Below are 12,404 nucleotides of genomic sequence, written 5' to 3'. Positions count from 1 at the left end.
GGGCACACTCACACACACACACACAAAGGTTCTGACCTGAATCATCTTGGTTTCATATTTTACACCACAAAAACCTGCCATTTTAACAGGGGTGTGTAGACTTTCTACATCCACTGGACCTGTAATCGTCAGAAGCATTAACGTGGATAAAATTCGGAGTCCGCATGTCTTTCCACCGAGACCCCGAGGAACAGCGTTCATTAACTTGACTGGTTCTGACGTACAGATGTTGTGTCACGCCGCCGTTAGTGAGTGAGTGAGTGACTTTCTGTCTGGATTCTCTCAACCCTGTCACGCACATGTCTCCAGGTCATCACTCTTCAGCGAAAAACTGCATCGACACGAAGAAAATCGGGGACAAACGACAGCCGGGGAAATAAACAGGAACTAATTAGACGACGAATGAGACCTTCAGGAGGTGATTGGTCAAAACTCGACTGGTTTAAAGACGTGAAAGTCTCCAGAGAGTCATTTCAGTGTTTATGTGTTTGCGGTAAACGATAATAAAACAGACTACGGGAGCCAACGCGCTGTTCTTCGGGTCTTCGTACAGCATCTGGTTACGGCCTCCTCGACAGTTTCGCTTAAGTACAATAAAACGTCGGCGCTATTAATCAGGTGTGTGTGCGGCTGAAAAACTAAACACTGGGTAAATATTCTGGTGTTAAAAAAAATAAATAAATAAAATAAAACGCTAAGTAGCGAATAAATTCCGGCGAATCGTCTGACGGGGTTCGGGTTTTAAAAAGGGAACGGTGCAGTGAAATGTCTCCTAAATGGAAAATAACGTGGAGTCCGTCTCAGTGTAATCTACGACGGTTTAATAGCAAAGCCCGCCAATCGTAAATCCTCAAAACGAGTCCGCAAGTTATAAAACCTGGAAAAACACTCGGTTTTACATTCTATTCATCGTCCTGATTTAACCGCTCCGTATCTCTACATCGAGATATTTCGACTCAGCATTTCTTTTCTCCGAATACGTTCGTCAATTAGGAGCCGTTTTTTATTCGCGGCTTTTTCTTTCCCCAAAATGTTCTCATTTTAAACAAATGTATTTTGGGGGATCTTTTTTTTTTCTTTCTCTTAACATGGACTGCACTGTTGAGATGTTGAGGATGTTATTCAATAGAGTGCCGATGGATTTTACGGCGACAATGCTGCTGCGGCGGAATAAGCAGAACAGATCGGATTGGTTCGGGGAATGGATTATCAAGAAAGCCTTCTGACTGGTCTGCGGCTCTGTTGGGGGTCGACGGTTTACCCCGGTAGATTTCACTGCTCAATTCTGAAGCCTCCGAGTGGAATTTCCCCCCAAAATGCCGGCACCGCGCTCTACACTATCATGTGATTTAATTTACACCCCAGCGCTGTAGGATTCCGGATCGCGATAGGTCAACGGTGAAAGAGGGAGTTGATTCGTTTTCTATAACGGCAGCTCCAAATCACGGCTTGTTTCTTCTGATACGTTATTGTTTCTAAAGTAACGAGACGCTCATTTAACATTTACGGAAGGAGTCTCCAGTGTCGAGGAGGTTCTCCGAGTTTGCGCCATGTGGTTTCACCAGCATGCTGTTGATTATTTTCCTGTAGCAGCACCACAAGCATGGGTTTATACCCAGTTATTACCAAGGTTACTTGAGTCTTCCTTCCAATTCTGCACACAAGGAATCAACCACACACACACACACACACACACACACACACACACAGCACATTCTCCCATCATGAGATTTCTACAGCTCAATCAGACAGGCATTCAGATTCCTCTTTTCACTATTGACCACTGCCGTGCTTCCAGCTGGGAAAGCGCCAGACACTGGGAAGCTTCAGCGTGAGCTCGGAACGCACTTTCATCAAGCAGGTGGCAGCTCACGGGGTGCCAAAACACACACACACACACACACACACACAAAAAACCCACCCACCCTGGGATGAGATGGGGAATATCTCCGCCAGCCTCTCAGCAACACTTTCTCAAGAGCTAATCAGTGGGTTGATTTTATTTTATTACTCTTTTTTCCCCCTCTTAACATTCAAAAGTATTTGCTGATAAGGAGTCGAGCACAAGAGTCCCGCTCTGAACCCAGATCTGTCACCTCGCCAAAATTACAGGCAGATCGAGAGGCTTTTTATTTCTATTTTTCCGGCGTTTTTTTTTTTTTTTTTTTTTTTTTTCCCCCGAGTTGATTGGCGTGAATTTCATTTGCATGGTGATTTACAACACTTTTCCACAGATCCTGAACGTGAGTGAAATGTACAACCAGGTCCTGTTTTAATCCCAGTGTCGAGGATGTCGAAGGGGGAGGGGTTAGGGGGGAGGGGCTAACCGATTTCAATCCCAGTACAGAATATTCAGCGTAAAAAGGTTTAAATGTTAATACCTGAAGAATTCCATGAAGGAGAATCCGTATCCGTGCTGTTCGGCGATTCCAGCGCACACGACGTTCGCCGACGCACCGATCAGTGTCCCGTTACCTGCGATCAATAAATCGATAAACAATTAATGATGATTACTTTACTCCATAGCGCAGCTGAATTCACAATTCTGAGTGAACACAGGAGTGAATTAAAACGATTAGGGTATTAGTGGTCAATATCGCACCTTCTCATTTGAAAATGTTTTACTCGTAAAACGCCTGAATAAAAAATAAATAAAGTAAATGACTTGTGGGCGTGGTTTGACGAAGCAGTTTAAAACTTTAAACTGGGGCGTGAAAATGTTTCATGTGAAACTGAGTGAAAAAGCTGCAGTTTTGTGCAAATTGTGACTTTAGCGATGTTGGTTTTTTTTTGTTTGTTTTTTTTTTATTAAGTAACTTCAGATTTTTTTTAAAAAAATTGGAAGCTAATTTTGAAGAAACAAATATAGGACGAGTATCGACATCAGCTGCTACTCAAGGTTTCAATGGTACCTAACCATCTCTAGCTGTTTCTATGGAAACAATAGCACATTAGAACGAATGCCTTAATATAAACCCGCGCTACTGTCAGAGCTGCTGTTATAGAAAATTAATCAACACCTTCTGACCAATCAGAATCCAGAATTCAACACTATACACAGAGTTCTCTTCTAATTTTACTGCAATATTTTCCAAACTGGGGTCCTCTGGGGGATAAATCTTACACTTAAACGTAAGTTAAATGACTTTCAGTGGTCAAAAACAGTTTTAAGGGTTTTTTTTTTTTTAAACAGTGTTTCGTTTTGTCTCGTTGATGTGTTCTACAGAGAGGTGCTCCTGTCTCCACTTCAGGCACGATTGCTTTCTGATGAAGACGACACGCTGCTTCTTCACATGGAGCTATTTTGGAAATAAATGAGAAATAGACCGAGCTCCATCTGTGATTTACAGAAATGAGGGACGGGAAAATCCTGAATGAGGAGTGTGTTTGATCTGAACAGTGGAAATAAACCAAACACATCGTTGGATTTCAAACTGTAATATATATATTATATATATATATATATATATATATATATATATATATATATATATATATATATATATATATATATAAAATGCAATACTGTAATAGGTTATACTAGATTTTCTCTTGTTTGGTTGAGACTCTGCCCTTACAGAAAAATCTCTTAATGTCACTTGTGATTATGTGAGGAAAACCTGAACATGTGAGTGCAAGTATTAATATGTGACATCATTGTGTGATCACATGTCAAAATAAATGAATCACATGGGGATAAATCAGATGGGGAAAAAGAAAAAAGGAAACATGCATATAAAAAAATTTACACATGGAAAATGAATCATGTAAAAGAATCATATATGAAAATAAATGAATCATGAGGAAAAAAGTCATGAAAATTAATGAATTATGCAAAAGAATCAAATGTGAAAATAATGAATCGAGAAAGAATCAAATGTGAAAATTGTGAATCATGTGAAAAACACTTATGTGAAAGAATCACATGAAAATATATGAATCATGTGGAAAAAAGTCATGTGAAAATAAATGAATCATGCTAATGCATCAAATTGTGAAAATAATGAATCATGTGAAAGAATTCAATATGAAAATAAATGAATCATGTGAAAGAATCAAATTTTGAAAATAGTGAATCGTAAAAGAATCAAATGTGAAAATAAACTAATCATGTGTACGAATTAAATGTGAAAAATTAATCATGTGAAAGAATTAAAAGTGAAAATAAATTAATCATGTGAAAGAATTAAAAGTGAAAATAAATTAATCGTGAAAGAATCTAATGTGAAAATAATGAATCATGTGGAAAAAAAAAGTAATGTGAACATAAATTAATCAGGCTAATGTATCAAATTGTGAAAATAATGAATCATGAAAGAATCACGTGAAAATGGTGACTCATAAAAGAATCAAATGTGAAAATAAACTAATGTGAAAGGAATTAAATTGTGAAAATAGTGAATCATGTGAAAGAATCAAATGTGAGAATTAATTAATCATGTGAAAAAACTTACAAATGACAATAAACGAATCACGTGAAAGAATCAAATTGTGAAAATAATAAATTGTGAAAGATTCATGTGAGAATAGTGAATCATAAAAGAATCAAATGTGAAAATAAATGAATCATGTGAGAGAAATAAATTGTGAAAATAGTGAATCGTGAAAGAATCAAATGTGAAAATAGTGAATCATGTGAAAGAATCAAATGTGAAAACAGTGAATCATGTGAAAGAATCAAATGTGAAAACATTCATATGTGAGGAAAACAATCATATTAAAGTAAATAAATTGTGTACAAAAATCATGTGAAAATAAATGAATCGAACAGAAATAAATGTAGGAAAATCAAATATGTGTTTCCACAAAGTGATTATTCCCGTGTGAAGTCCGTGAGATTTTCCTGTAAGGGTGACTCGGACCTGGAACACTTGATAATAACTCTCTGTAAGGATGTGCTTTTTTCGGTCGTGTAGAAACCCAGCTCAATGTTCACACAACAGAACCTGACTCCTGTCACAGCATCACTTCGATCAATAACACACCTCCTCCTATTAGACCAGAGTGCTGTGACACACACATACACACCAATATTCCCTTTCACAGCACACACACAATGTTCTGAGACAACCCTGAGTCACACAGTACACAACAAAATTAGCACAAAGTATTCCTTCTTGGATATCTCTGTACTCACACTAATAAGAGCTCAGAGTAACACACCCTGTGTTCATAAATCATTATAACTGTGCTTATAAGTTCCATGTAAGCATTGGTATAAACCCTAATAATGCCTCATACAGCTCTATAATGTTATTCATGTCATTAGAATGAAAAGTGAGCGAGCATTATGACGTATTATTAAAACACAACAAATTACCACATGGCAAAGAATCATACGCATATATAAGTTATAATAAGTTATAACGGTTTATAGAAAGTGTTATCAAATGTATCGTTACATAACACCAGAAATTCTTCGTTTCGACTCCGTCTATGATTTTCGGATGACGGTTTTGATCTTTTAACGTCTCCTTTTTCGTTCTGTTTTCCACTATGCGACGAAGAATGCTGGGAAGGTACAGTAACTCACCTCCTAAACACGCTCCCATGGCCAAAGCGAAGATGAGAGGTTTGACCGGCAGGTTCACGTCGTCGTCCTGGCTCAGGTTGATCAGCACTGGAATCTGTTACGTTAAACAAACAATCAATCGATCAATCGATTCATTTGCACCACGACGGATCCACCAAACCCCCCCCCCCCACCACCCGAATCTGAAACGAACCCGACGTGAACTTCAGTGCAGCTCGTGGAGAACGTTACACGCGTCGTTTCAGCTCTTCATTAAAATACTGTCTTTTCATTTGAGCGTGTTTTGTGTTGGGGTTTTTTTTGGCTTTCTGACTGTCAAGAACCTGGTTGTTAACAGATTGAGTCATATTTTGGTACAGCGTGGCTCAGGGGAGGAAAGAAAATCAATAAAAAGCAACACCGCATTCATCTATTTTTATTCACCCTAACAGACACCCTGCATGAATCACAGCATCAGGAAAATTGGATGGAGATGAAAATACGGTTCGTTTGCAACCACGTACAGTAACGCCGTCTCAGCCAAGACGTACCTGTCTCAACTCGAGTTCAAGTACTGAAGCGCTGATTTACTAAAGCACCGGGGGGAAAAATGTCCTGATTTCGCAATCAGGGGTCTTTAACATGGGCGTAATGAATGCTCAAACCGGGTTGTGTATACCGAAACGAGCCAAATATAGCCTAGACGTGCGTCTACGCAAGTAAATCGATTCAACATCCACAAATTGCGAGATTCTCTTACAAAGCCCTGCAGTCATGGAACAGCCGTCCAATTATTCCTTTTAGTCACTTGTTTAGTCAAGCCTTTTGTCAATATTTTCTCCTCAGGTGAAGAAGCAGATTTGGGGCGGTGGTAGCTCGGTAGTTAAGATGTTGGACGACTCATTGGAAGGTCGTGAGTTCAAATCCCAGCGCCATCAAGCGGCCCTTGAGCGAGGCCCTTCACCCTCAACTGCTCAGCTGTATAAATGAGATCATTGTAAGTCACTCTGGATACGAGCGTGTCCGCCAAATGCCGTAAATGTAATCCTGCCAGATCCATCCTGATTCCCTACTTCTGCTCGGAGTTCTCTTCACTTGGAAACCACTCTCTGTTGCTGAGGATGGTTCCACATGGACAGCCTGAAGATACGTGAGATTACTGAGGATGGTTCCACTTAAATCCCATGAAGATGGCTTAGGACTGCAATTCCTATGAACCGGTTTGCACTCAAGTCTCCATCAGTGAGCAGCTTCAACATCATAACTTCAACAAAAGAGACTTCATGTGAAAACTATCATGTTTACACACTTGAACTTTTTCACCTTGTAGTACACAGTTATAAAAGGGGGTTATTTATATTATTTATTTCTCGGGGAGTCTTTCCTCGCCACCGTCGCCTCTGCCTCGCTCGTTAGGAATACATTTATAAACGTATAACTTAAACGATTATATCCTATCCTGCTAAACGAATAAAGCCGAATTGAATTGAACTGACTTGAGACTACAACTTTGATTTCGGAGTAAGTGACTCAACATGGAGTAGAATCGATGGATTTGAAGGAACGAGACTAAGCGTAATTGGGTCGATTATAGCACTGCATCATACGTAGTGTTAGCTATATCGATTGCGAACCAAGGTATGGACTTGAGGGTAAATAACTCGAGGCTTGACTTGGACTTAAAGATCTATATCAGCAGTATCTAATAATCATGTCTATTGGATTGAATTGTTGCATATGGGCATATAAACCACTTTATATATATATATATATATATATATATATATATATATATATATATATATATATATATATATATATATATATATATAAAAAAACATCAGTTATTTGGATTCTGTCATTCCGTGCAGTGCAGTACATCCCCACCAATAAGGGTCTTTTAACAGCTAGATATAAGCCATAATTCCCTCTTGGCAGTTCCTATATCCAGATATTTACTTTAAGTTGTTTAATGTGCTTTTTCAGGTGAAATAGCAGGGCAGTTCTATTTAAAGTGAAAGTAGTTGATTGTTGACAAATGCAGTGTGGTGTGTAGGATGAAGTCCGTCTGCACACATTAAGATTATGACGAGATGCACAGAACGCAATCCTGTAGTTACAGCTTTCAGGGAAAATAGAGAATCATAAAAGAATCACATGAAAATAAACTAATCACGTGTACGAATTAAACTGTGAAAATAGAGAATCGTGAAAGAATCTAACGTGAAAATAGAGAATTGTGAAAGAGTCTAATGTGAAGATAGTGACTCATAAAAGAATCAATTGTGAAAATAGTGACTCATAAAAGAATCAGTTGTGAAAACAGTGAATCGTGAAAGAATCAAATGTGAAAATAGAGAATCGTGAAAGAATCTAAAAGTGTAAATAGTGACTCATAAAAGAATCAAATGTGAAAATAGAGAATCATAAAAGAATCAAATGTGAAAATAGTGAATCATGTGAAAGAAGCAAATGTGAAAATAGAGAATCATGAACGAATTACATGCGAAAATAGTGACTCAAAAGAATCACATGTGAAAATAAACTAATGTGAAAGGAATTAAATTGTGAAAATAGTGAAACATGAAAAACAATCATGTGAAAGAATCACATGAAAATATATGAATCATATGGAAAAAGGTCATGTGAAAATAAATTAATCATGCTAACGTATCAAACTGTGAAAATAGTGACTCATAAAAGAATCAAATGTGAAAATAAACTAATGTGAAAGGAATTAAACTGTGAAAATAGTGAATCGTAAAAGAACCACATGTGAAAATAGTGAATCGTGTGAAAGAATCAGATGTGAAAATAAATGAATCAGGTGGAAGAATCAAATTGTGAAAGAGTCATGTGAGAATAGTGAATCATAAAAGAATCAAATGTGAAAATAAATGAATCGTGAGAGAAATAAATTGTGAAAATAGTGCACAGAACACGATCCTGTAGTTACAGCTCTCAGGGCCCACCAATCTATTCAATCACATTGTGGCTTCAATAGTCCAATAGTCACATATTCTTCTAGAGAGTTCCACGTTCGGAATAATCCCATCTTCCAATTTCAGTTCAATACAGTATGTAGTCCATTGTGTGTGTGTGTGTGTGTTTCTTTTTTTCCTTTTTTCTTTTTTAGCTGGAACGCTCTCATCAGCCTTAGCTGCAGCAGGCTTAATAAAATAAATTACACAGCGCAATCGCGATTACATTTTCTACTACATTTTCCATCCGGTTCATTCAGCCATGCCGCAGCCGGCGTGAAAAGGGAGAGCCCGAACAGCCTGAACAACCTTCCGATTGAGCTGACAAGAAAATATGCAGTTTTATTTTTCCTGTGGAACACAAATAACTATTCAATTCCATCTGGAAATAGTGAGGAAGCCCTCAAACCTGACATGGAAACCCCTTTCACTGCTATTACACACGTAATGCTGTGTCATAACTCCATTCATCTATTTCTATCCACGTTTGGTAATTAACTTATTTTAGAGACTCATTATGATGCCTATGAGACCTCATGGGGGATAAAAAGGGTATAAAGATTCCAGCAGCCATAAAAGAAATACTCTCAATCCTGTCCAAGACTGAAGAGGAGGACGAAAATCCAAGGGAACGCTGCACTTCACATAAGCCGTTTATGACAGGTGACATACATGTACATAAACATTTATAAAACCATACAGTGGGGGAAGTGATATATTTATAAGAAATCCGCAAATATAAAGAATTCACGACAATAAAAATCTACGGACTTTAACGCTGTGAATTCTTTATATTTTTATATTTCCAGATTTCTTGAGTTAATACTGTTCATAACGTGGACATTTGTCAAGATTGAATATTTGTCAGGTTGACAGCAACCTACATAAATATATATAAAAAGCTTATTCCAAAAGGCATAAGCTGTCATACCCAGTACATTAGTCAGTATTGAGGTGAAGCGGCACAGTATTAACCCAAAATATACTTACCAGGTGTTATGTCAACTTGTGTTTATAAAAAGAGCAGAACCATTTCTGATGACCGCTAACACCCGCTGGAATAACCCTTCACATCTTTATGTAGGTTTATGTCCACTTGACCGCAATCCTGACAAAATCACTCTTTATGACAGCTTACACCTGTTGAGGTAAAACTTGTTTATAAATGTTTATGTAAGTCTGCCTCAGCGGTCATAAAGCATTAATGTAGATTTTTATCCTTAAACCCTTTTTTATGGCTGTTATAAGTGACAATTCACAACATTAAATGTAACTATAAATGGATAAAAATATTGTCGTATAATACATTTACATAATTGTTATTGTTGGTATTATTGCTTACTGTTTTATTATTATACTATTACTAGTAGTAGTATTACTATATAATTATTAATTATTAGTAGTAGTAGTAGTAGTTGTATCATTATTATTATTATTGGTAGTAGTAGTAGTATTGGTGGTATTGTATAATTATTAAGTATTAGTATTATTTTAATTATTATTATTGTTATTAGTAGTAGTAGTGGTATTGTATAATTATTAAATATTATTATTATTGTCATTATTATTAGTAGTAGTAGTAATAGTATATTACTATTATCATTATTATTATTATTGTAATTATTATTAGTAGTAGTACTAGTAGTAATAGTCTATTATAATAATAATTATTATTATTATTATTATTATTATTATTGTCGTTATTATTATTCGTACTAGTAGTAGTAGTAGTAGTAGTAATAATATATAATTATTATTATTATTATTATTATATTAGTATTATTAGTAGTAGTAGTAGTAGTCGTAGTAGTAGTAGTAATAGTATAGTAGTAGTAGTAGTAGTAGTAATAGTATATTGTTATTATTATTATTAGTAGTAGTAGTAGTAATAGTATATTAGTAGTAGTAGTAGTAGTAATAGTATATTATTAGTAGTAGTAGTAATAGTATATTATTATTAGTAGTAGTAGTAGTAGTAGTAATAGTATATTATTAGTAGTAGTAGTAGTAGTAGTAATAGTATATTATTATTAGTAGTAGTAGTAGTAGTAATAATATATAATTATTATTATTATTATTATTATATTAGTATTATTAGTAGTAGTAGTAGTAGTAGTCGTAGTAGTAGTAGTAATAGTATAGTAGTAGTAGTAGTAGTAGTAATAGTATATTGTTATTATTATTATTAGTAATAGTAGTAGTAATAGTATATTAGTAGTAGTAGTAGTAGTAATAGTATATTATTAGTAGTAGTAGTAATAGTATATTATTATTATTAGTAGTAGTAGTAGTAGTAATAGTATATTATTATTAGTAGTAGTAGTAGTAGTAATAGTATATTAGTAGTAGTAGTAGTAGTAGTAATAGTATATTATTATTAGTAGTAGTAGTAGTAGTAATAGTATATTAGTAGTAGTAGTAGTAGTAGTAATAGTATATTATTAGTAGTAGTAGTAGTAGTAGTAGTAGTAATAGTAGTAGTAGTAGTAGTAATAGTAGTAGTAGTAGTAGTAGTAGTAGTAGTAACAGTAGTATTATTAGTAGTAGTAGTAATAGTATATTATTATTATTAGTAGTAGTAGTAATAGTAGTATTAGTAGTAGTAGTAGTAGTAGTAATAGTATATTAGTAGTAGTAGTAGTAGTAATAGTATATTGTTATTATTATTAGTAGTAATAGTAGTAGTAGTAATAGTATATTAGTAGTAGTAGTAGTAGTAATAGTATATTATTAGTAGTAGTAGTAATAGTATATTAGTAGTAGTAGTAGTAGTAGTAGTAGTAATAGTATATTATTAGTAGTAGTAGTAATAGTATATTATTATTATTAGTAGTAGTAGTAGTAGTAGTAATAGTATATTAGTAGTAGTAGTAGTAATAGTATATTAGTCGTAGTAGTAGTAGTAGTAGTATATTAGTCGTAGTAGTAGTAGTAGTAATAGTATATTAGTAGTAGTAGTAGTAATAGTATATTAGTCGTAGTAGTAGTAGTAGTAGTATATTAGTCGTAGTAGTAGTAGTAGTAATAGTATATTAGTAGTAGTAGTAGTAATAGTATATTATTATTATTATTATTATTATTATTATTATTATTATTATTATAAGCGTTATTATAAGCGGTAGAAGTTGAATTTTCTGCCCGAGTAACTTTGTCAAAAACAAAACCGCATCAGAAAAGTGTGTGAAAGTAAACTCTCGGTTTTATGATGTGTTCTCACACAACAGAAGTTAATTGCCCACACAGTGCTGTACACACACCGATTGTGAAACTAATTAGATATCACATATTTAATCCAAACACACTCTGACAAAGCAGGACGGGGAAAAAAGGACAAACATGTTTTTCTTATTCCCGTATACGTAGCTTCTTAGATGAGAATCTGATAAATCAATGTCGATCTATTACCAGCAGAACTGTACTATAAATAAACACCGGCGCCTCGGCTTTGTTTACAAGGACGGGGAAAGATGAGAATTGAAAATCAGATCAGAGAGAGAGAAAGAAAGAAAGAAAGAAAGAATCAAACGGAAAGCTCACTGTTCTAACCCCGAACACATTCATAAGGCATTATACACACTGTTATAATTCACTGCTAAAAATCCATTCCACTGTACAGCTTTCTTTATTTATACCGTTATCACTATAAACTGTTAACAGTAGTGTTCACAGCACAGTATATATCACCATGCACAGAGCACTGTGAGAGGATATAATGGTGATATAATCCGCTATAAGCACTGCTTACGGCACAGTGCGTTCTTTCAACAGTGTGTAACTGCATTAGAACATGTTGTGAATGTAATTAATAAGTCTAAATTTCAGCATTATCATAACATCACCGTTATAAACCTGTTCTAACAGTTTTAGCAGGTAGCAAAAAAAAAACGCAAAGAAAACACATAAACTACAAT

General features: G+C 35.1%; 1 protein-coding gene across 1 annotated transcript in view; it reads right to left on the bottom strand.

Annotated features, from left to right (window-relative positions):
- Positions 1–12,404, bottom strand: part of oca2 (oculocutaneous albinism II) — a 119,839-nt gene that overhangs the window by 16,948 nt on the left and 90,487 nt on the right. Inside the window, exons 22-23 of the mRNA XM_053683475.1 lie at positions 5,534–5,627; positions 2,382–2,475 (exon numbers count right to left, since the gene is read on the bottom strand). Of these exons, the coding sequence (XP_053539450.1) occupies positions 2,382–2,475; positions 5,534–5,627 (188 nt within the window). The remainder of the gene's footprint in view (positions 1–2,381; positions 2,476–5,533; positions 5,628–12,404) is intronic.

The sequence above is a fragment of the Ictalurus punctatus genome, chromosome 11 (genome assembly GCF_001660625.3).
Source record: "Ictalurus punctatus breed USDA103 chromosome 11, Coco_2.0, whole genome shotgun sequence".
Lineage (NCBI taxonomy): Eukaryota > Metazoa > Chordata > Actinopteri > Siluriformes > Ictaluridae > Ictalurus > Ictalurus punctatus.
This window is presented reverse-complemented; position numbering and strand designations above follow the sequence as displayed.